At 43.9% G+C, this 24,117-nt stretch overlaps 1 protein-coding gene across 2 annotated transcripts in view; it reads left to right on the top strand.

The window, feature by feature from the left end:
- The window catches only part of SYN3 (synapsin III), a 600,616-nt gene that overhangs the window by 542,320 nt on the left and 34,179 nt on the right, over window positions 1–24,117 (top strand). For both annotated transcript variants that reach the window (XM_077469161.1, XM_077469162.1), the window contains exons 8-9: window positions 3,934–4,076; window positions 23,117–23,191. In XM_077469161.1, the coding sequence (XP_077325287.1) occupies window positions 3,934–4,076; window positions 23,117–23,191 (218 nt within the window). The remainder of the gene's footprint in view (window positions 1–3,933; window positions 4,077–23,116; window positions 23,192–24,117) is intronic.

Raw genomic sequence — 24,117 nt, 5'->3', positions numbered from 1 at the left:
TGCGACAGAAACGCTGGACAGAACGCCGTGACAGAAATGTCACGTGGAGCTAAGGCGGGAGGGGGGGAGACCCGCCACGTGGAGCTCAGGCGGGTGGGGAGACCCGCCACGTGGAGCTCAGGCGGGTGGGGAGACCCGCCACGAGGAGCTCAGGCGGGTGAGGAGACCCGCCACGTGGAGCTCAGGCGGATGGGGAGGAGGAAACCCGCCACGTAGAGCACAGGCGGGGGGGGACCCACCACGTGGAGCTCAGGAGGCCCACCATGTGGAGCTCAGGAGAGGGGTCCCACCATGTCGAGCTCAGGAGGCCCACCATGAGGATCTCAGGCGGGTGGGGCGGAGGAAACCCACCACGTAGAGCACAGGCGGGGGGGGGGGGGGCCCACCACGTGGAGCTCAGGAGGCCCACCACATGGAGCTCAGGGGGGGAGGGGGAGACCTAACACGTGGAGCTCAGGAGGCCCACCATGAGCAGCTCAGAAGGGCGGGGGGGCAATTGGCAGAGCATAGCATGGCAGAGCATAGCATGGCAAAGCCGAAGCGCATGGTACCGCATGGTCAAGGACTTTGAGCATTTCTCATGTGTAGGGAAGCCCATTGAAGTGAATGGGCAGCACAGCAACACGTGCATGCTCACTTGCACCTGCATTGTGTGAATTGAGCCTAAACTAGCAGGTACAAGGAATGCCCAGGAGCTCAACATTTGTTTTCCATTATAAGAAAGCAGAAAAAAGCCCATAAGGAAGTCACGAGTCATTCCTCTGCAGTTACTTCCCTGCTGTACTATCATTTCGTTTTCATTCCATTTCAGTCCTCAATCCTCAAAACACTTTACCAAGTAGAAAACTGAAACAGATGGAAATGAATGTCAGAAAATTACTGGAAGGATAGAAAACTTCATTGTAATATTCTTCTGGACAATCAGACCCGCACTGAGAAATTCTACAGACAGATATTGCACTTAGTGCTCTGATTCTATACACTATAGAGGCTTTGCTCATATTTCAGGTCTTAAGTTTACAACCCCTTTGGATGAAGAAATGTACAGAGACATGTCCAGTAGAATGTGTAAAGCAGTGGGTAAATCTTTATATGTAGGCGAGGAGGAGGACGCAAACACCCCCCCCCCATGAGCGCCGGGCGGCTGCACCCTGGCCACCCGGAGCCGAGAGGAGATCGCAAGGCGGAGGACCACCGCCCACCCCCCTCCCCCGGTGGGAAACCGGGGGAGGGGCGGACTGCACGCAGGAGAGCTGAGGGAGGGGAGGATGCGGGCAAAGAACGGCCGATCACCTCCCCCTGGCAGGAAGACCGAGCGGACTGCCTGCTGGAGAGCTGAGGGAGGGGAGAGTGAAGGACGGCCGAATCAGCCGGTGTACTGCATGTGTGGCGGGGGGACGGCGGCGCGACCGTTTACCTCCCCCGCTAGGAGAACCGGCGGGTGCACAGCACACTGTGGGGGGGGGGGGGAAGCCGGCGCGGCCGAATACCTCCCCCTCCCCCCGCCAGGGGAACCGGCGGGCACCCTGTATGTGAGGGGGGGGAGGGGGAGCCTCCCCCCCCACGAGCAGAAACGGCGGGCGCTACGTACCCCCGAGGGGAGAGGGGGGCCGGCGGCAGCCGACTACCTCCACCTCCCTTCACCTGGAGAATCGGCGGCCGCCCTGCATACGTGAGGGGGGAGGGGGAGCCGGCGCGGCCGAACACCCCCCCCCCCCAAGGAGGAGAAACAGCGGGCGCTCAGTACCTGAGTGGAGAGGAGGAGAGCCGGCGGCGCCGCCTACCACCACCTCCCCTCACCAGGCGACCATGTACATGGGGAGAGGGCGGGCAGGGAGAGAAAGGAGCAAAAAAAACAATACTGCCCACAAAGCGATACACATGGAGAGAGAGAGGAGCTGGGGGGCGATCACGCCCTCCCCTCCTCCCAAACCAGAATACCGGCAAGCGGGATCACCCCACCCTGGAAGCCGGCGTGGACGAGGAGAGTAGAGGATAGATTGATCAACCTCCCCCCCTGAGCGCCAGCTGCCTCCATCCAGAAATCCCACCGACACTGGCCCTGACAGAGGAGGAGGTTTAAATAGCCCTCTCAGGCTCCTCCTACAAATCCAGGCTGGCCTGCGGCCAGCCTTACAACATGTATGCACTGCATTGCAGAGCTTATGAAAAAGAGCATTGGGAAAAGAAATACATAGACCAGACACACTATTATAGTGATGTGACATTCTAAATAAATGATACCTCAATGCACCACAGATTGCGCTTTACCACGTGTTGTGCACAATGCTTTACTGCATATTACTGCAATGGATAAGTGTGAAGCCATCCCAATAAAATATGTGGTACCCTGCCATTACGATCCTTGTTTGGGAATTTCCTCTTCTGCCATGATCACTGGCTTTCTGTTGTTCTTTGTCACATGCTCCCCAGGTGGAGACTACAAGTGGCTGTGTTGACATACATTGCACAGGCATGGTCCACTGTTGTCACCATCGGGAAGCTAGTCCAGAGTGGTATATGTGCAGCTGTGGGGTGGGGAATGCCTCATCCACAGATGATTGGCCAATACAGATGACAGCTTCCTGGCAGGTTCAGATCATAGTCCAAACATGCCCAAGCTCATCACTGGTCCAGAGGAATGATGTGCAGTTGATGCTGGGCAGAGTGCATGTAGACATGAAGACATGAAGAGGCAGAAAAAGTTTGGCTGAGATCAGGATCACTGAGATACAAAAAGGGATTAAAAAAAAAAAGGGGGGACACATGTATTTTATTTTAAAAAAACAGACAATTATGATACACAGGGCTTTAGCCAGTTAGATTTTTAGCTCTTTTTAAAGGTGTTGCCATTACAAGAAGGTTGCATTTGCTGGGTCACCAGTTTGGAGCTTAGTTTGTGCATGGCTGCTTCAGGTTCACCAAAAGTAACTATAAAGGCGATTGTTTTATATGATTGGGATCTACTGCACACTACAGAATTTTTATACAGAAAGAAAGAGTCAGAATCTTTTCGGGTAATTATTGCTGTATATTTTGGCCTATTAGAAGGCTGTCCCCTAAAGTCGGCCATAGACTGTTCAAATCTCAGCCGGTTAAGCAGGGACCAGCTGAGATTCAAACTGTGTATGGGCAGGCTGACTGTACCCAAGTTGATAGATTAATCAATTCGGGTACAACCATTATGTCAGATTTTTCATGTGATTATAGCCAGTGGCTAATCACAGTGAATTCTCCCAGCGCCCCCATCTTCCCTGGCGAGAGAACACCATAGATCCACATCAGGGATTGCCCCATCAACACTGACTGTATTGGTAGGGGAGTCAAGTGTCAAGTCAAGAACACAACAGCTCTACAAGTGGGGGTTGGGGTGAAACAAGCAAGTTTACTTTCCTGCAACCTGTACTTGCAGGAAAGAAAATAGTTTCATCTATGGCCTGTTTAAGTCCTGTCCTGGAAAATCACATCCTAATCTTCTCTCAGCATATACCCCCTTGTCGTCTAACCCAGGCCATAGATGGAGCGATTTTTTTTCCCTGCAACTAAAAAAAAAAAATCGCTTGACTCCCCCACCAACACAGTCAATGTTGATGGGGAAATCCCTCCCATGGATCTATGGTGTTTTTCTGCTAGGGGAGGATAAGGGGAGCCATCACGTCTGGGAAAACACACAGTGGTTATTGCTAGTGGCTATAGCTGTTGGCAATAATCACATAAAAAATATGGCATGCTGGTTGTACCCAAGTTGATCAATCGATCAACTTGGGTATAATCAGCCTGCCCATAGATGGCTTGAATCTCGGTTTGTTCCTGCTGAGCCAACCAAACTTCAAACTGTCTATGGCCGGCTTTATACTGATGCTAACCTGAATCTCTGCCATTATTTATGAGTTACATATGAATCACACCTTAACTCTTTCTCTTTTTCCTTAGGTTAAAGTGGATAATCAGTATGACTTTCAGGATATGGCCAGTATTGTGGCCATGGCGAAGACCTACGTGACCACTGAGCCATTCATAGACTCCAAATACGATATCCGCATTCAGAAAATCGGCAATAACTACAAAGCCTATATGTAAGTGTTTGTGTGTGTTCAGAGGGGGGTTGTGTAATACATGAAGGAACTATCAAAGCAAAATTTGAAAATACTGTCAGCCAGCCAGGGATGTGCATTTTTCTTAGCAGTGAATGTAAAATCAATGTTTGCACATCATCCCTGTTGGTCTCTTAAATTACTGCTTGCCAGATCTGCAAGCAGCGTAATTCACCTAGTTCGTTCAAATTTGCCTTGTTTGGACTACATTCAGCCCATGCTGCACTTGTGAAATTCTGTCACTTTAGATCGCATGCACAAACGGCAGTTAGCAGTGGTGCATGGGGCTCTAGCAGGCAGAGGGCACAGGTGTCCCAGCCAGCCCAGCTGCCAGCAGCCAATCAAAGTCTATGAGAGGCTGACAGCAGCTGCGGCTGGATAGGGCACCTAGGAGTATGAACATTCAGGGTAGTAAAGGCCCAGGAACGAAAGCAAGAAGTCTCTGTTCCCGGAATTCATCCCTGGGTGCATGCTGCCCTAAATATTTTTACTGCTAGGTGCCCTGCCTAGCCTGCCCAGCCAAGCAGCTGAAAATCTCTCATAGAGTTTAAGTATTAATCTCAAAATGAACAGGTGGCATGTAGCCAATTCCTAAAAGGATAATGAGTTATGTTCTGGATTTTCTGTGACTTATGAGATGCTTATCATGTTAATGCTCACATATGCTCACACGTAAAGGTCAAGATGCCACATCTTAAATTTAAATTGATTTCATTTTATTAAAACAATTTATTATAATAAACTATTAAAGTTTTAAAAGGTCTCCATTTGCGCACAACGTAGCCCAGTAATCTTTTTGGTGTATGGGTTAAACCTAGTTTGAGATGAGGTAATCAAAGCTCTGTCGGAGTGCCTTAATTGCCTCATCTATTTACATAAATTGCGTTGCTGACGCCACTGGCCTCGGTAGATTCAGGAATAAAGTGTCTCCCCCCTAACATAAATACATAGGATTACTGGAAAGTACACTACCAAAAGGTGGCTGGGTTCAGCTGGCAGAGAAACATGTGGTCAATGGATGAGACAATTTTGGGAGATCCCGGGATGTGAATGAAGAACTCCCTGGTGACTCAATTGAGGTTTCCTTACAAACGAGTCACCGGAGGACAGAACGACATCCCACCCTCCACCTGATCTCCGTCAGCTAAATCAGCTTTTCTCGTCAGTATCCTCCTTAGCCACAGAGTTTTAGCTGATACTTTCCTGGGTGGAATTATTTACACGAGTCTATAATGTCAAGCGCACATTTTGCGAAATAAGACTAAATAGCAGTGTAAGGACTGTTTAACCAGCCAATAGTTTTGTAGAATAATGGAAATCCTTTTGTGATCCAGCAAGTCCTGCTGAGTTAAATGGAATTAGAACATATATACAGAGTGACTACACTAGAGGCTGTTATTCTGCACACCTGGACACTGCACCTCCTTCTGAATTCCAGCCTCACCAGGGACACTATCTGCATGGAGTATGTATGTTGTTCTTGCCATTACATTATATTAATTTTCTCCAGGTGCTCTGAGTTCCTCTCAGAAAATATAATCACAGTGTTAGAATAAAGTAGATGTAAACGCTAACTGAATGACATTTGGTAAATCTAAGACAATGTCATTACACAAAAAGTTGTATTTTCAGCATTTTTTCATGGGAATGCAGGCCGCACCTACCCTCCCCGAATACTACAAAGTCAAATACCTATTTAAATAATAACACAAAACACACTTGGCAAAAAATTGGCCGTGGCACGTTTATCGGTGTATTCAAATCAATAAATAATAACATCCTGATCATTTTATTAACTCATAAAATTCTTAAATTTCAAACAATAAACTTGAAACAGCTCAGTCTTAAAGAACTCGAGCATACAGAATATTTATAACCAAAGTCCCCCCTACAAATATGAAGTGTGACAGACCACATAACGTGCTTAGCGACTAGGGAGGGTGGGGAGCTTGTTGCACCGACGCTGACTAGCTGAACACTGGCGGGAATACTCCCGTGAGAGGGTCTTATATATGATAAGCCTCTTTCCAGAACAGTCCCAGGGGTCACATGACATTCTGGGAAATTTCCAAATGTCATGTGACCATGTTTCCGCCTCCAATCCCAATTTAAATTTTCTTAACCACTTGGGATCCACGCTATTGCCAAATGACGGCATTAGCGCGGACCTACATTTCCGGGACTACGTCTATTGACGTCGTCCCGTGTACGAGCGGCCTGCGCGCCCCCTGAGGGGCGCGCGCGGCGCGCTCTGTGATCGGCGAGTCCATGAGACTCGCCTGATCACCGATCCGTGCAAGGGGTCGATCCCGACCCCTTATCACGTGATCAGCTGTCAGCCAATGACAGCTGATCATGTGATAGAACGGAGCCGGTAATCGGCTATTATTCCTCCTCGCGCTGACAGCGCGAGGAGAAAAAAAAAAAGCCGATCACCGACGGCCGTGATCGGGACATCAGTCCCGATCACGGCCATCAATACAAGGGACCACCTGCCACCTGCCAGTGCCCACCTGCCTCCCGCAGTGCCATCCTGAAGTAAAAGTAAGTGCCCCCCGTCAGTGCCCATAGTGCCCACAGTGCCACCCACAGTGCCACCCCACAGTGCCACCCACAGTGCCCACAATCTGCCTCAAAGGTGCTGCACCCCAGTGCCGCCCATCAGTGCCCATCAGTGCCCAGCAGTGCCGCCCATCAGTGCCCAGCAGTGCCACCTATCAGAGCCACCTATCAGTGCCACCTATCAGTGCCCATCAGTCCCATCTATCTGTGGTACCTATCAGTGCCCATCCGTGCCACCCATCCGTGCCACTTATCCGTGCCACCCATCCGTGCCATCTTATCTGTGCCCATCTTTGCCCATCAGTGCCGCCTTATCTGTGCCCATCGGTGCCGCCTTATCTGTGCCTATTAGTGCCGCCTTAACTATGCCTATCAGTGCCCACCAGTGCAGCCTATCAGTGCCCACCAATGCAGCCTATCAGTGCCCACCAATGCAGCCCATCAGTGCCCACCAATGCAGCCTATCAGTGCCGCCTAATCAGCGCACTTCAATGAAGGAGAAAAATGACCCGTTTGCAAAATTTTATAACAAACTATTAAAACATGATTTTTTTTTATTTTTTTTTTGCATCTTTTTTTGTTTGTTTAGCAAAAAATAAAACTCCGAGCTGTAACTAAATACCACCAAAAGAAAGCTCTATTTGTGGGAAAAAATGATAAAAATTTCATTTGGGTACAGTGTTGTATGCCCGCGCAATTGTCATTCAAAGTGCATCAGCGCTGAAAGCTGAAAATTGGTCTGGGACTGAGGGGGGTTTAAGTGCCCAGTAAGCAAGTGGTTAAAGGGACCCTGTCCCGAATACATTAACATGTACATAGTGTAAATCGTGGGAAAACCGCGCTGTCTAATAATCTTAAACCAAATAATAAAATAATAAAAATGAATTTCTGCTGCAACTTGATGTAAGATACACACAATACAGTATAAATAAACAAACCAAAAGCTGCGCTGAAAATCATAAAGTATACGTGATAAACTATATACTTATATATCAATGAATGCTACAAATTGCAGTGTAATTAAATACTGCTACCATGCAATAAATATTAATCCATCTTGTTCACATGTGTATTATTATTCAATACCCAGCGTGATATGAATTGGAAAATTAACAGTGAAAAAAGATAAATAAAAGTGAATAAAAATAAAAATATATGTAGATAGTCCACAGTTGAAGTAGAGCGTCTACAATTAGAGTAGAGAGGTAGAGCTTCAATCTTCTATAGTGACACTGCACACAACACCCTCAAAGAAGTGACAGAGTACACCAAGGGGAAGATCCTCCACCAATAAACCTACTGCAGCTTACCAGCTGGCTAGATCTCTTTTTAGGGAGATCCAATGGCCTGTGGCGTATCCCCTAGTCTGGGTCTCTGTACCAAATTGCATGCGGTATATCCCAATGATCCACTTGGATCAACATAAAGGACTCCTGCTTTAACCTCTCCTCACAGCCATATTGGTATATGCTCATTTAAACAAATAAAAACAGAAGAGATCCTATAGCGTAATTCCGCAAACAAATTTAATAAAACGAATATGCGTCAATCATGCACTTACATTTATGCTGTATAAAAAAGCGCGTATCACATTGTCGAGCCGGCCGGCTCTCTCTCACTGCCCGTTGCTTCCTGGACAGACGGGGAATGGTGGTGACGTCAGCACGCCACTTAACTCTATATATTTAAAAAAAAAAATTATAAGAGGAGGGGCAATCACATACCCATGCTGTCAGGCTCAAAGCCTTAAGTCTTCCTAGTCCATGGGAATGCAGGCCACATCTACCCTCCCTGAATACCACAAAGTCAAATACCTATTAAAATAATAACACAAAACCACTTGTTGGCATAAAATTGTCACGTTTATTGGTGTATTCAAATCAATAAATAATAATAACAATGTCCTGATAATTTTATTAATTCATAAAATTCTTAAATTTCAAACAATAAACTTAAAACAGCTCAGTCTTAAAGGACTCAAGCATACAGAGTATTTATAACCACAGCCCCACACGCTGGGTTTAAAATCTCAAGCCCGACCTACCCCACAACCATGACCAAGTCAATGCAGTTTTCCAACCCTACATTTAAGATGTCTACTCCTAATTCTGACAGATGAATGCCATCTGATCTATATAATCCAGCAAAGCCACCCTCTATATCAATATATCTATAGGAAAACCCTCCAATGTGTGGCATGAATTTTTCCATATACTTGTTTAAACGTTTCCTAATTTTCTGAAAAGATTATTCTGGTATTCAGGGATGCTAACTTGAACCTATGGAGGTCACATTTCATCATAAACATAAGATCCAGTGTTCTTATTTTCCCAACATCGTTTCCCCCTAGGTGAACTATTAATAAACTTAAATTGTTGTAAATCCAGCTTCTTCATACATGCTTTTAAAATCAAATTGAACTGATACCTGGTGAGAGGGGACCCATCTGAGTGAATCAGAAAGACTCCTTCCCCAAATGACCGAACTGCTAGATATCTGTTCACCGATCTAACTGGACATATATTCATATCTACACACTGACATAGAGATATCCAACTACCCTTACCTATCCTATCTGTCTTTGACACAGATTAACAATCGTATCCCTGTCTCAGACGATCACATGATGTTTCAGTAAACCTGAAACTACCTTCTTGTTTTTTAGTAATAGTTTGGATAGTCTGAGGGCGCCAAAAAAGGCTAGAACAAAAGCAACGTTAAATAATATAGCCTCGAAAACCGAAGAACACACCAAATGAGTAGTTGAGCACAACTTTTTTAGCAACTGAATTACAATAGGTCTCCTATTATCTGTAAAAGAATGACTCTTCTTATATACTTTAAGAGCCTGCTGAATAGAAAAGAATGCTGTACATGGAAGTAAGTTTCTTAACTTAAAGAAAAAGTATACCCCTGCCAGGATTTTGGCAATGTGGCTATGAGATAGTTCTGACTGCATTAAACTACATAGAAACATCTGAATATCTACTTCAGAAGGAGAATCCAATTGTATATCAAGTTCCCTAGTAAAGTTGGACCACCTGTGCCATGTGGATGAATATTCAGCCCATGTACTGTCTGCCACAGAATGTCTTATAGAATTTGTAAGAACTTCTAAATTAGGCTCCACAGATGTTCTGGACACACATAACCTCCTTGTCCGCATTGGGCAGAAGTTGCCAGAACCGGCATACATGAAATCGAGACAAGGCGTCCGCAATTTGATTCTCCTTTGCTGGAACATGTCTGGATTTCAGCCAAATATTAAATTTAAGACAAAGAAACACTAAGTATCTGAGCAATTTGACCGCTTGTATTGCTTTAGCTGACAAGCAATTCACGGCATATATGACTCCTTAATTATCTGAATTAATCAGGATTCTTTTATTGGCAAATTGCTCACCCCATATTTTTAGAGCAACTACTGAAGGGAATAGTTCCAACACTACTATACTTTTGGTGGCTTTAATTTTTTCCCACCAATCTGACCACTTACCACAGCACCAGTGAGTCTTCCAAATAGCCGAGAATCCACATTCTCTATATAATTCAAAGTCAGATGAGGACACAAATTGCTCCCAAAAAAAATGATCGACCATTATATATATCAAAGAATTTATACCAAATTAACAGGTCCTCCTTGCGGTCGGCTGTCAATTTGATGTGCGAAAATGGAGATGTCATGCCTGACATAGCTAAATACAAGCAACGCGAGGATATTCTGCTAACCGGCATGATTCTTGTCGCAAAGGCCAATAGTCCTAATAGCGATTGGAGTTCTTTTAAAAAAACTTTTTTACACCTAACAAACACAGAAGGCTTTAATTTTGTTAATTTTTGACTCAGGTAATGGAAATTCAAACTTCTCAGTGTCTATCTTGATACCTAAGAATTCTATTGAAGAGGATAGCAACATGTTTTTTTTCGCTAGCTAATGGAATACCAAAGTGCTGAACGACTACTCTAAACAGCTGTAGCATAAAAGAACAAATAGGTGACTGTGCCGGGCCAATGAATAAGAAGTCATTAAGGTAGTGTAATATATCTTGATAACCAGCAACTACCCATTGAAGGAAGGATGCAAATTTTTCAAAATAGGCACAGGATATGGGACATCCCATAGGGAGGCACATACAAAATAACAGCTGCCTTCAAAATACATACCTAAGGAGTTGAATGCCATCGGGTCAATAGGTAGTAGCCTAAAAGCAGCCTTTATGTCAACTTTAGTGAGCAGCTCACCTTTGCCAAATCTAATCTGCTGAATAGCATCCTCAAACGTGCAATAATATACTGTTGACATGCTCGCATCTATTTCGTCATTTAACTGGATGCTGACTGCCGGCCGTCAAATGACGGCCAGGCGGCGCACCTATTGTGGCGGGAGGACGTCATATGACATCCTCCCGATTAAACAGGGAATGCGCGCGATCGTGCGCGCGCATCCCTGTTTCTTCGGTGGCGGCGTGTCACGGAGACACCGCTCGCCACCGAAGGGGGTGAACAGCCATTCGTTATGGCTGTTTACCACGTGATCGGCCGTGATGAAGTCACGGCCGATCACAGATGGTCACACCCCGAACGTGCACGGCGCGATCGCGAGCGCCCTGCGCGTGCACGTCGGTGGCGTGTTCCCCGGGAACACTGCTCGTCGCCGACGCTGGTAAACAGCCATTGGCCGGCTGTTTACCCACGTGATCGGCTGTGATCCTTTCACAGCCGATCACTAAAATGTAAACAAACCGCGGTAATTGGATGTTACCGGGTTCTCCTCCTCACACACCGATCGTGTGTGAGGAGGAGATTGCGGTAACATCTCGGTACCGCATACAGTGTACACCAATCACACTGATTGCCCCCCCCCCCAATAAAGAGGACCTGTCACCACCCCTCATAGTACCTGTCAATCACAGTCCATCAGAGTACCTGTCACAGTCTATCAGAGTATTTGAGTACCTGTCCCAGCACATCAGAGTACCCGAGTACCTGTCCCGGCCCATCTGAGTACCCGAGTACCTGTCCCGGCCCATCTGAGTACCCGAGTACCTGTCCCGGCCCATCTGAGTACCCGAGTACCTGTCCCGGCCCATCTGAGTACCCGAGTACCTGTCCCGGCCCATCTGAGTACCCGAGTACCTGTCCCGGCCCATCTGAGTACCCGAGTACCGGTCCCGGCCCATCTGAGTACCCGAGTACCGGTCCCGGCCCATCTGAGTACCCGAGTACCTGTCACGGCACATCAGGGTACCCGAGTACCTGTCACGGCACATCAGGGTACCCGAGTACCTGTCACGGCACATCAGGGTACCCGAGTACCTGTCACAGTCCATCAGAGTACCCGAGTACCTGTCACAGTCCATCAGAGTACCCGAGTACCTGTCACAGTCCATCAGAGTACCCGAGTACCTGTCACCGTCCATCAGAGTACCCGAGTACCTGTCACCGTCCATCAGAGTACCCGAGTACCTGTCACCGTCCATTAGAGTACCGAGTACCTGTCACAGTCCATCAGGGTACCCGAGTACCTGTCACCAGGCCATCAGAGTACCCGAGTACCTGTCACCAGGCCATCAGAGTACCCGAGTACCTGTCACCAGGCCATCAGAGTACCCGAGTACCTGTCACCAGGCCATCAGACTACCCGAGTACCTGTCACCAGGCCATCAGAGTACCCGAGTACCTATCTCCAGCCCATCAGAGTACCCGAGTACCTATTTGCAGCCCATGTCTCATAGAATATACGTTGGGGTGTTTGCTTTCCAAAATGGGGTCATTTTGTGGGTAATTTCACTGTCCTGGTGGTCCAGGACCTTCAAAAGTGTGATGGGTAGGAATGAAATGAGATGTGTCATTTATGCTCCTAGAATGCCTGAACGTACTACTTCAATGTTCGGCCTCTCTATGTGGCCAGGCTGTGTAAAAGTCCTACACATGTGGTATCGCCATACTCGGGAGGAGTAGCAGAATGTATTTTGGGGTGTAATTTTTGCTATATACATGCTATGTGTTAGAAATATCTTATAAATTGACAATTTTGTGTAAAAAAAAATGCGTTTTAATTTTTTTCCACATATTCCAAAAACTTCTGGAAAAAAATGAACCGTTCAAAAGACTCATTATGCCTCACAGATTATACGTTGGGGTGTTTGCTTTCCAAAATGGGGTCATTTTATGGGAAATTCCATTGTCCTGGTACTCCAGGGCCTTCAAAAGTGTAATAGGTGGTTGAGAAATGAGATGCGTAATTTTTGCTCGTAGAACGTCTGAAGGTACTACATCAATGTTAGTGCTCTGTATGTGGCCAGGCTGTGTAAAAGTCTCACACACGTGGTATCACCGTACTCGGGAAGAGTAGCAGAATGTATTTTGGGGTGTAATTTTTGCTATATACATGCTATGTGTTAGAAATATCTTATAAATTGACAATTTTGTGTAAAAAAAAAATGTGTTTTAATTTTTTTCCACATATTCCAAAAACTTCTGGAAAAAAATTAACCATTCAAAAGACTCATTATGCCTCACAGATTATACGTTGGGGTGTCTGCTTTCCAAAATGGGGTCATTTTATGGGAAATTCCATTGTCCTGGTACTCCAGGGACTTCAAAAGTGTAATAGGTGGTTGAGAAATGAGATGCGTCATTTTTGCTCGTAGAACGTCTGAAGGTACTACATCAATGTTGGTGCTCTGTATGTGGCCAGGCTGTGTAAAAGTCTCACACATGTGGTATCGCCGTACTCGGGATAAGTAGCAGAATGTATTTTGGGGTGTAATTTGTTGTATGCATATGCTGTGTGTGAGAAATAACCTGATAATATGACAATTTAGTAAAATAAAATAAAAAAAATAAAAAAATCTTCATTTTGCAAAGAATTGCGGGAAAAAATGACAACTTAAAAAAACTCACCATGCTACTTACTTAATACCTTGGAATGTCTACTTTGTAAAAAGGGGTCATTTGGGGGGTATTTGTACTTTCCTGACTTGTTAGTGTCTCAAGAAATGAGATACACCTGATGTACTGAAGGCCTCATCAGAAGTGATCAATTTTCAGTGATTGGCACCATAGTTTGTAGACTCTATAACTTTCACAAAGACCAAATAATATATACTAATGTGGGTTATTTTTACCAAAGATATGTAGCAGTATAAATTTTAGCCAAAATTTATGAAGAAAAATTACTAATTAGCAAAAATTTATGACAAAAACCAAGAAAAAGGCATTTTTTTCACAAAATTTACGTTTTATTTTATTTATAGCACAAAAAATAAAAAACCCACTAGTGATTAAATACCACTAAAAGAAAGCTCTATTTGTGTGGAAAAAAGGACGCAAGTTTCATATGGATACAGTGTTGGATGACTGAGTAATTGTCATTCAAACTGTGAGAGCGCTGAAAGCTGAAAATTGGTCTGGTCAGGAAGGGGGTGTAACTGCACTGTATTGAGGTGGTTAAGGAGATGCCCTTAGGGAATAAGTGGTGTATAAGGGAAAAGGAATTTGGCTCCTTCTTCGGTATGATGCCTAATTGAGATATCCTAAAATGTGTAAAAGGGAGGGAGCTAAATGGACCTGCTATTCTTCCCTCTCTGATTTCTTTAATTAACTTGTCTTTACCTATATTTGCATAAGTAGAAACTGACTTCAAATGTTTAACCAGTTCATACCCTTCACCCTGAAAAACTGGCAAAGGGAAACCTTTGGATAAACCTTCAATTAAAAACGTGGCTGTCTCCTAGTCTGGATATATTTCCAACCATTGCTGCATGCTTGTTAGTTTCACCGGTGTGTATGCTTTCTGTAGAATTATCTCTCTAGGAGCCTTGAAAATTGGAATTCTTCTTGAAACACCTGAGTAAAGGGTGGGATCCTGAACAGTGTGAACATTTGTACTTGTATTTGCAAGAACCCCCCCTCCCCATTTACACTGGTTCTCATTATATGCAAAGCAGTATCCTCTTTTATAAGGGGACACTGTAGATTGTGGCTGCTGCCTGGTGTAACTTATTTTCTGTGGCACTATCAGGTTAAGCCACAACCCAACTAGCAGGTTAAGCCACATGCTTATAGGCCTCTAGCACATGTTCCATATGTTGAAAAAGCCCACTGCAATATTCTGGGTGTTTTTCACCTAACACACGTATAGCGTATATAGCAAATGCCTGAAGCCAATTATTAAAAGACCTCATAGACCAATAATATTGGGTTATACCCTCTGCAGGTTATAACCTAATATGTAAAAGAGGAGGTACAAATGATTCCTTAGCCAGACCCAATAAAACTTGGAGTATGTGTCTCCAATTTACATTACCCCAAAGTAAAAAATATATATACTCCAACTATATTATATATTTTTATATGGGTTTGAGCCCCAGCCTATGTTTAGCTGATACACCTGGGTTTCCTGTTATTAACTTCCCTCTACTTTAAAAAAAAAATGAGGTTGTAAGTTCCCCCTTGGGTTAATATAAATGGCAAATAAAAATAAAAATAAAAGTGGTTGTATTGTACCCCCTGTGGTGTTTTGTTAATTGGGTCAGAGACTTATAGATCAAATAAAATAATTTATTTTAAAAAACAAAACAAAAACTTTCACAAATACGGTAATAAAATAAAAAGTGAGTAAAAAATGAATATAGATAAAAAGTATATATAAAAATTGAAATCCAGCATTTGTTAGAACTAAATTCAGTATCACAAAAAATAAAAATAAATATATATGTGGCAACAAATATATATGTGGCTTGTGCTCCAAATAGCAAATTCCTAATACCCTCAGAGTAGTGTACAAATAAATTAATTAGATATAAATTCAATCATAATAATAATAAAATAAAATAAAAAAATAAAAAACCTTAGTGCAAAATATGCAAATCAAAAATATCTAAAATTATGTAAACAAGTGAATCAAGTGACTGGTGCTTTGTATAATAAATAAAGTAACTTGTGCTTAAAAGTGTCCCATAGTCACGCAGTATTTTCAAGAAAAAACTTCTTATATAAGTAGTGCTCGGTGCTGTGATCCTTAACCGTGCTCCTATTGCCAATGCACTCACCAGAGCGCTTCACCCCTCCGGGGGTATTTCGCGTTCACAGTATGTGCCACTGTGTAGCAATCTGTGGCTCTTTGACTCCTCCAGATGAATGTTTCAGCAATGTCCAGTTGCAGGGACCCCGGAGAAGGGAAGAAGAGTGGAGGAAGTAGAATTATCTTCGACACTAATACGGACGATGCATCGTGATCATCCTTGGGGCCCCTGCAACTGGACATTGCTGAAACATTCATCATACTCCAAGTTTTATTGGGTTTGGCTAAGGAATCATTTGTACCTCCTCTTTTACAGATTAGGTTATAACCTGCTGAGGGTATAACCCAATATTATTGGTCTATGAGAGCAGCGCCATACCTACCATAACATTTTCTTTCCAAACTCTTACTTCACCATAGGTGTAAGTAAAAATGTAGGGGCAGCAGTTCGGAATAGACACTTTTTCCTAAATTTTATATATAATATAAATAAAACATCTTTTCTTTGTACTTATTCCACTGCATGGATCAAATTACAATTTTTTCATTAAAAGACCTCGCCACTGACCTTCTCCTGTCACCCCCTGATTTTTCATCTGATTTTTTTATCAGCTCTGTTGACATATTCCTTTGGAGATGGAAGTAAGGACAAAATGTCCACAAATTGACCCTTCCAAATTTTTTCTTTCTTCTGAGAAGAAAGATGATAACCTAATGGCGAGATCTTGCATGGCAATGTTTCTTTAAACCATGCCTCAGGGACATTTCTCAGGGAGGATTTACTGATAGTGATAACAGTGGATCATGCCTGAGTAATATGAGTTGAAATGGCCACATGTATTCTCCATGTGTGTGACAGGGGGACATTACAAAAGCACAACTGAGAAACAGGGAAGGAGCATGGTCACCCTTTAACAGAAAGTGCCTGGGCAAGGAGTTTAATAGGAGGACCATCAGGCATTATTTCATGTAAGACAGCATATTTTATTTTTTTATTTTTATTTTCAGTCTTTTTTTCTTTATATAGCAAAAAAACAAACAACCCAGTGGTGATTATGAAAAAAAAACACGATTGTTAAGGAGCGGTCGGCTGCCGTCCTTAAGAAACGATGTAGAGAATACCTGCATTAGAAAAATGAAAACTGGGTGGGAGTCCCCTCCAATCTATACCAGGCATTTCAAGTTTGTTACGGGTTTTTTTTAAATGGCATGGGGTGCCCCACAAAATCCATATCAGACCCTACAAGCCCATGCAGCCTGGCAGGCCAAAATAGGGGGGGAGAGACACGAGAGCAAACCCATTCCTGAACCATACTAGGCCACATGCCTTCAACATGGGGGTGGTGCTTTGGGGTACGGTCCGCTCCTTAATAACCCCCTATTCGCTGTTAAACACTGGCACAAAAATACTATTAATTAGAGTTTTTTTATGTGGGGTTTTTTGGTGTTTTCTTTAAGCTCCTAGTGTACACTACCGTGACCCGAAAGTCGCAACTTGTGGTGCAACTTTGCCAGGTGACTTCCTAGTGACCTGAGTACTACTGTGATAGAAGTATAGAATAGAAAGTAATAGATGTTGCCTTGAGGTAGTACAGGAAACTTTTCTAAACTACTGAACTGAGTGACTTCAGTAGTGCTAATTAAGACAGCTCTCATTGAATAACATAGGGTTTCACATTTCACACGACTTGGGGTCTCACAAGTCGGATCCAAAGTCATGGCAGCGTGAACCGAGCCTTAATGTATATAGGACAAAAAAATAATAATAATAAAAGCGAAAAAAGATAAATAGAAGTATGACTGTTAAAATGAAAAAAAAAAAAAAGCTGAAATGTAATAAGACTAACTAATTAACAAATCTAGGAAACAAGTATTTAATTGCGTAGAAAGACAAATGCAACTAAAACAACATACTATAAGCAAAATAACAATCAAATTGATGCAATATTTTCTTAATTCCGTATTTTACATTTTGTTTGCTTGTTTTTGTTTTGCTGTGTCTGTACTTTGCCTGGTGTTTGGTCACATACATTTTCCTGCACACCCATAAATCACGAGAGTGTGTGAGGCCAGTAGGCGTGTGGAGTGTTATTCTGCATGTCACGGTCATTAGCTGGGCCCTGGGCCCTAGTGTGACTCGTATGATTAATGTGTACGACCAGATGACCCCACATGACGTTGGTGCATAGGGTATGCAGTGACGTGATTACAGGCTCAGCCTAGGGAGGAAGTGTCATTTCTGTACATATCCCCCTGGCCAGGCTCTGGAAGTGCATGGCTCACACCCCAGGGCTCCCAGTGTGTTCTCTTGGCACCAGTGAAACATTGAACAATGCAGTGCTGTCTGCGACACATGGCAGAGCTGGGGATGCGCTCTGAAGCCCGAGCCAAAGGCCTTCAGCATAATGTAAGACAACGTTTATGAGTGAGAAAATAAAACAGGGGTGATGGGAATGTCAGTTGATGTATCGATTTGTGATCAATTCAGGCACAAGAGACTGCAAACAGTCAATTCACCATCACCATTAAAATATTGACACAATATTGTTCTGCATTTTTTTCAATGTATTGGAAATATTGATTGAAATATTGGTTGAACAGGGAAACAATCTATCAAAAAATTATAATTTAATCCGTCTGAATTACAATTGATACTTTTGCACACACTGAAATATTTGATCAGTCAGAAGCGATTGTCAAAATTCCTCCACAGCTGATTGATGTGGCAGAATCTATAGGAGAAGCCCTCTCTAATGGATAGAGGATATTTGTTTTTTATTCAGTTTAGTCCCATTGGGGTTTATCTACTAAGGCAGGAGCAGGCATGTACTGGCCATTGGGACTACAGGGAGTTTCCCGGTGGGCCGATGGCTCAGTGGGCCGGTTTCAGTAACAAAGTAATGGCTGCGCGGCTTGCCCCCAACTTCACGCAGTGATGTGAGAAAGATGAGAAAAATACAGAGGAAAATAAGTGAAATAATAAAAGAGGTTAGTGAGGACTCCTTATGTTATGCTACTTATGTTTTTTTTCACAATTACGTATAGTTTTATATACTGTTTTTGTGCTTGTTTGCAAAATTAAAGTGGGCTGGTCTGGATGAAGTCCAGGGCCAAATTTTTGTCCCAGTCCAGCCCTGGGCAGGAGAGTGTAAAATCGGGCTCACTTCTGCATAGAAACCAATCAGCTTCTAACCTCAGCTTGTTCAATTAAGCTTTGACAATAAAATTGGTTTCTATGCAGAAGTGAGCCTGATTTTGCACTCTCCGGCTTTAGTAAATAAACTCCATTGAATATTTGATTATATAATCATAGGAATACGTGTGTGGTCACTATTATTGATAGCAATGGTGAAGTAAGAGTAGTAACCCAACAAAACAGAGGCTATATCCTGTACTGTGTATCAGCCATGTACCATGTGATCAAAACTGCTCTGTCTTCCTGCTGCTGTCAGTCAAATTCCATGAGCAGTGCCGGATAGATAGGTAGAGAAGTCACCAGTCTATGGGCCCCATAACAATGGATCAAAGTAATATTGATTTGATCTTGAAAGTAAATTACAGTGAGCTTTCCTAAAATGTTTACAAAAGATAGAAAAAATTAATCAACTCAAAGTAACAAAAACTTTACATTCAATTGAAGACTCTATAGAGAAAATACTGTATGAATGGAATGTACCCAATAACAGCTTAAAGTACATAAACCATAGACATTAGGCTCACATTACAGTTTGCCTCTTGAAAGCTCATCTTCTTTTAGCTGTCAGTTTTTAAAAACTTTTGGTGCAGTGTACAATCGAGGTGGTCATCTCCATCTAGTGGTCAACGTGTACACTACGTAGTTCAATGTTATCCCACTGGAGCACGCACATGAGAAATGTCCAGAAACCTGCAGGGGGGGGGGGGCAAGGTTTCCACTGCCTAGGGACCTATACAGAGTTGAATCTGGCACTACCCGTGAGGTGGGGGGGATGGGGGGATGGTCGAGCCATGCTGTATGTGTTTACAGACACACACAGTCCAGCTCGGGAGCCACCGTCCACCTGCATGGGTGCCCCTCAGCAGCCCCTAAGAGCACCAGAAGGGGACCCAAGAAAAAGAGGTAAAGGGCCACGCTGTGCAAAACAGTTGCAAAGAGCAGGTAAGTATAACATCTTTGTTAGTTTAGGAAAATAAAATTTACCTTTACCAGTTTAAAAGAGAATAGGGTTTTTGTTATTTTTTAAGAATCATACTTACCTAGGTGGATGCAACATCAATGTCTGGGGAATGCCCAGGAAAAAACCAAAGCCTACTTACCGCCAGCTCGCAGACAACCAAATTGACCTGTCTAACAGTATGCATTAAAAACAGGGGTTTAGTCCACATGCAGCCACGTCACGGCACCCTGGTATCGGTGGTCCTAACACTAAAATATAAGTGTCCCCGCAGTGGAGGCACATGCATTCTGACGGATAGATGAGAGCAGGTGGTCTGAAGGGGAGCCCACCCCTCCTTAAAGGTACAGGAGCACAGTTGCACATCTCTCCGAAGCTGCATCTATCCCCTAGGTCTCTAACACTAAGAACCAAGCGATCGAACACTGCGGTTCTCACAGCTCCATGAGCAGAGAGCTTCTGACTGTCAGTCACCGACTCTCTGCTCTGTCCCCCTATCACTCACTGGAGTGCTGGGCTGTGAAGGGGGTGGGAGTGGCCGGCTCAGGCTCTCAGTGGCTCACTGAGAGGCTGAGTCGGGTGATTCCCAGGCATGTGGGTGGATCCCAACTTCATTGTCCCGATCTTGCTCGAGCCTGGACCAGTTTTGTGACATCGGCTGACAGTGGAATTCAGCCCGCTGTCTGCTGAAAACGGGTCACAGGAGTGCAGAACAAACTGCACTCCTGTGATCCACAGGAGAAGTATAGCCAAACAAGCTTTGGCTGTGCTTCTGCATTAAAGCCTATTGTTGACGGCTCAATAGCACAAGATGTAAATTACACTAAAAAATAAATGAGTTATAAGGGCAATTCCTTATCGGAAATAATTTCAGTGAGCCCACGTACACACGGTCGGAGATTTTGCCAACCAAATCCGTTGGATTTTGCCCGTCGGATTTAGTCTGACGGATTGTGTCCGAAACTGTTGCATACACACGGTCGGGCCAAGTTGGCGAAAAATCCGATCTTTCAGAATGCGATGACGTAATTTCGTTACGATGGGACTACATTCAGGCTAGTAGCCAATAGCTTTGATGTAGGAATTTGATCTGAGCATGCGTGGCACTTGGTCCGATGAAAATGCTCTACACATGATCGGATTAGGTCCGTCCGGCCCAGTTGGTCGAGAAATATTTCCAACATGTTGGAAAATTGGGTCGGACGGAGATTCGGACGGAATCAGTCCGATGCATACCACACACAGTCGGATTATCTGACAACACGGTCCGATAAGACTCATTCCGACAGATTCTCCGACCGTGTGTACAAGGGCTGAGAGTACTTCTGCTGTGCTGCCCTTTTAGCTAACCCATAGTGCTAAGGGGCTTGTTTGTCATTGCTGAACAAAGAGGTATAGAACCCAGCATGTTTTTTCTGGGTGGATAAAAAACAGCTGACGTTGTCTTTGGTCACTGTTGAAGGGGAGGATCAAACAATGGAACAATGATTCTTGGTTGCAACAGGATTCACATGCTCAGGTATTTGGACATGTTACCAACACTGAAGGGAGGCTGGAGCAGCATTTTCTCTATGAAATTATTGCTAACATTTCATTACTTTCATTACTCAGACTGATGTTACACATATGACTTTTATACCCAATGACAGAGTACCAGCTTCAGAATCACAAGAGAAAGCCTTTCACTTATCTCTGTAGAATCAAATCGCTTACGTGCCTCTGTGGGCAGCAAGGAAGCAACATCTCATGGCCTGGCAAGCGAGGGAGCTATTCTATAGAGATCGCTAAGTGGCCCGTTAGTGGTCCTGATGCAATTTGTCAGCACGATGATCGTTGCGTGACTTCAACCTAGTCATCCCAAACCCTGCTAAATTATAAAGTACCTTTTGCGTATAAGTATGTTGTGTACTTCTTACTTGGGTAACTACCGACCAACCAGCTGGAGGCACTCTGAATCCCAGAGTTGACTTTAAACGTCTCCTCTCTATTGCTGACTTGCGTATAATAAAATATACTGCTCTCTGCTTTTCATCAGGTTCCAAAGATCTGCAAATAAATAAACAGCAATACTTGAAATTTGTTTAAGTCAGCCTTTCTAAAACATTTTACCCCTGAGGATCCCGTGACATCGTTTTCAGGTATCAGGCTTGGTTTACATCCATGCGGCTCTGCGAGACACGTTTTGCGCGGGCACGGCAAGTGCATTGCGGTTCCCAGTGCGGGTGTGATTTCCAGTGCGTGCGGCATGCCATTAGGATTAATGGCACCCGCATGCATCCGGTGTTTTTTTCTATGTGGTTGGTTGCAGCTGTGGGTTCAGGTGTGGTGGGATCCACCTGCATAGATGTGAACCAGTCCTCAGGGAACCCTTACTAAAATTAATTAATTAGGGGTCATTGGAAAAATGCCCCTTACATTGGTGGCTAGTGGGAAGAATGTCCCTGTTACAGTGGTGGCCACCCCCACAGACAGCTAAATAAATCATTGGTGTCATACTGCTGACTCTGCCAAGTGGCGTTGGACCTGAAACTATACAGGCACCATAAGATCAGAGATCAATGTGCCACAGCTCAACAAACCTGTAGTAACTCTAGAGTAACTCTCGAGATTTTCAAGCATTGATTAACAAATAAAACTGGTTACGCATACTCTAAACTTTTGGTGCCCGGCTTGCAGTCCAAGGGGTGCATCTGGTCCTTTTTTACTTATTGTGTGACCTTCAGACCCAACAGCCAATAGTAGGAATGGGAACACTTCTTTGCAAAGGGACTGTAATGAAAGGGATCTGTAGCAGTCTCCCTATAAAGTAATTGTGAATAGAGAGTGATACATAGTTAGATTGTGAATTTGTCATTTTATCTGGCAGTGCATTTTGCTGTAGTGCCAGAACTATGCCTGGGCTACTCTAGTCTAGTCTTTACAGAAGCCTTGTCGGAAAGAGAAGAGTGCTTTTCACTTTCCTTTGTGTGCAGCATTATGGTGCATTTTGCTGGTCTGCAATGAAGAGATAACATCAGAATAAACATGCTCTATGTAACCTGGTCCTAGAGTAGTTCACAGATTATTGACTGGGTTCTGTGACTCATGTCTGCAGGCTTATACCAGCACCAAGGCTGGGGTTGATGAGTGTGGTTGGTGTTAACTATAAGGGAGGTTTTAATGTTTAGAAATGTGCATGAAAAAACATATTACTTTACATATAAAACATATTTACATATAAAACATATTACTTTATTGTAGGACTGCTGACCTAAAATGCCTTTGCTTGGATTTTGCAGGAGGACATCGATTTCTGGTAACTGGAAGGCAAACACTGGATCGGCCATGTTGGAACAGATCGCCATGACTGACAGGTGAACCCCGAATTCATGAATACCCAGCAGATTAAACATAGGTCACCTTAGTTCCATAAGCTCAGTTTGGGAAAATTAACTATTTAGTATAGAAAATGGTCCCACTCATTGAATGGTCATCCATTTTATAGATGACAAGAACTCCAGGCACCACCATTTTAATAGTTTTAGAGTGGTTAGTAGCTGTTTACATCTGCCATGTAGTAATTCAACGTATCATAGTTACATAGTAGGTGAGGTCGAAAAAAGACAAGTCCATCAAGTCCAACCTATGTGTGTGATTATATGTCAGTATTACACTGTATATCCCTGTATGTTGCGGTCGTTCAGGTGCTTATCTAAAAGTTTCTTGAAACTATGAATGCCGCCTCGCTGAGACCACCGTGGAAGGGAATTTCACATCCTTGCCGCTCTAACAGTAAAGAACCCTCTACATAGTTTAAGGTTAAACCTCTTTTCTTCTAATTTTAACGAGTTGCCAGAAGTCTTGTTAAACTCCCTTCTGCAAAAAAAGATTTATCCCTATTGTGGGGTCACCAGTACGGTATTTGTATATTAAAATCATATCCCCTCTCAAGCGTCTCTGCTCCAGAGAGAATAAGTTCAGTGGTTGCAACCTTCCTCATAACTAATATCCTCCAGACCCTTTATTAGCTTTGTTGCCCTTCCTTGTACTCCCTCCATTTCCAGTGCATCCTTCCTGAGGACTGGTGTTCAGAACTGGACAGCATACTCTAGGTGCGGCCGGACCAGAGTCTTGTAGAGTGGGAGAATTATTGTTTTATCTCTGGAATTAATCCCCTTTTTAATGCATGCCAATATCCTGTTTGCTTTGTTAGCAGCAGCTTGGCATTGCATGCCATTACTGAGCCTATCATCTACTAGGACCCACAGGTCCTTTTCCATCCTAGATTCCCCCAGAGGTT

This window comes from Lithobates pipiens, unplaced genomic scaffold (assembly GCF_037356315.1).
Source record: "Lithobates pipiens isolate NorthernLeopardFrog02 unplaced genomic scaffold, aLitPip1_a1.2 Scaffold_8, whole genome shotgun sequence".
NCBI lineage: Eukaryota > Metazoa > Chordata > Amphibia > Anura > Ranidae > Lithobates > Lithobates pipiens.
This window is presented reverse-complemented; position numbering and strand designations above follow the sequence as displayed.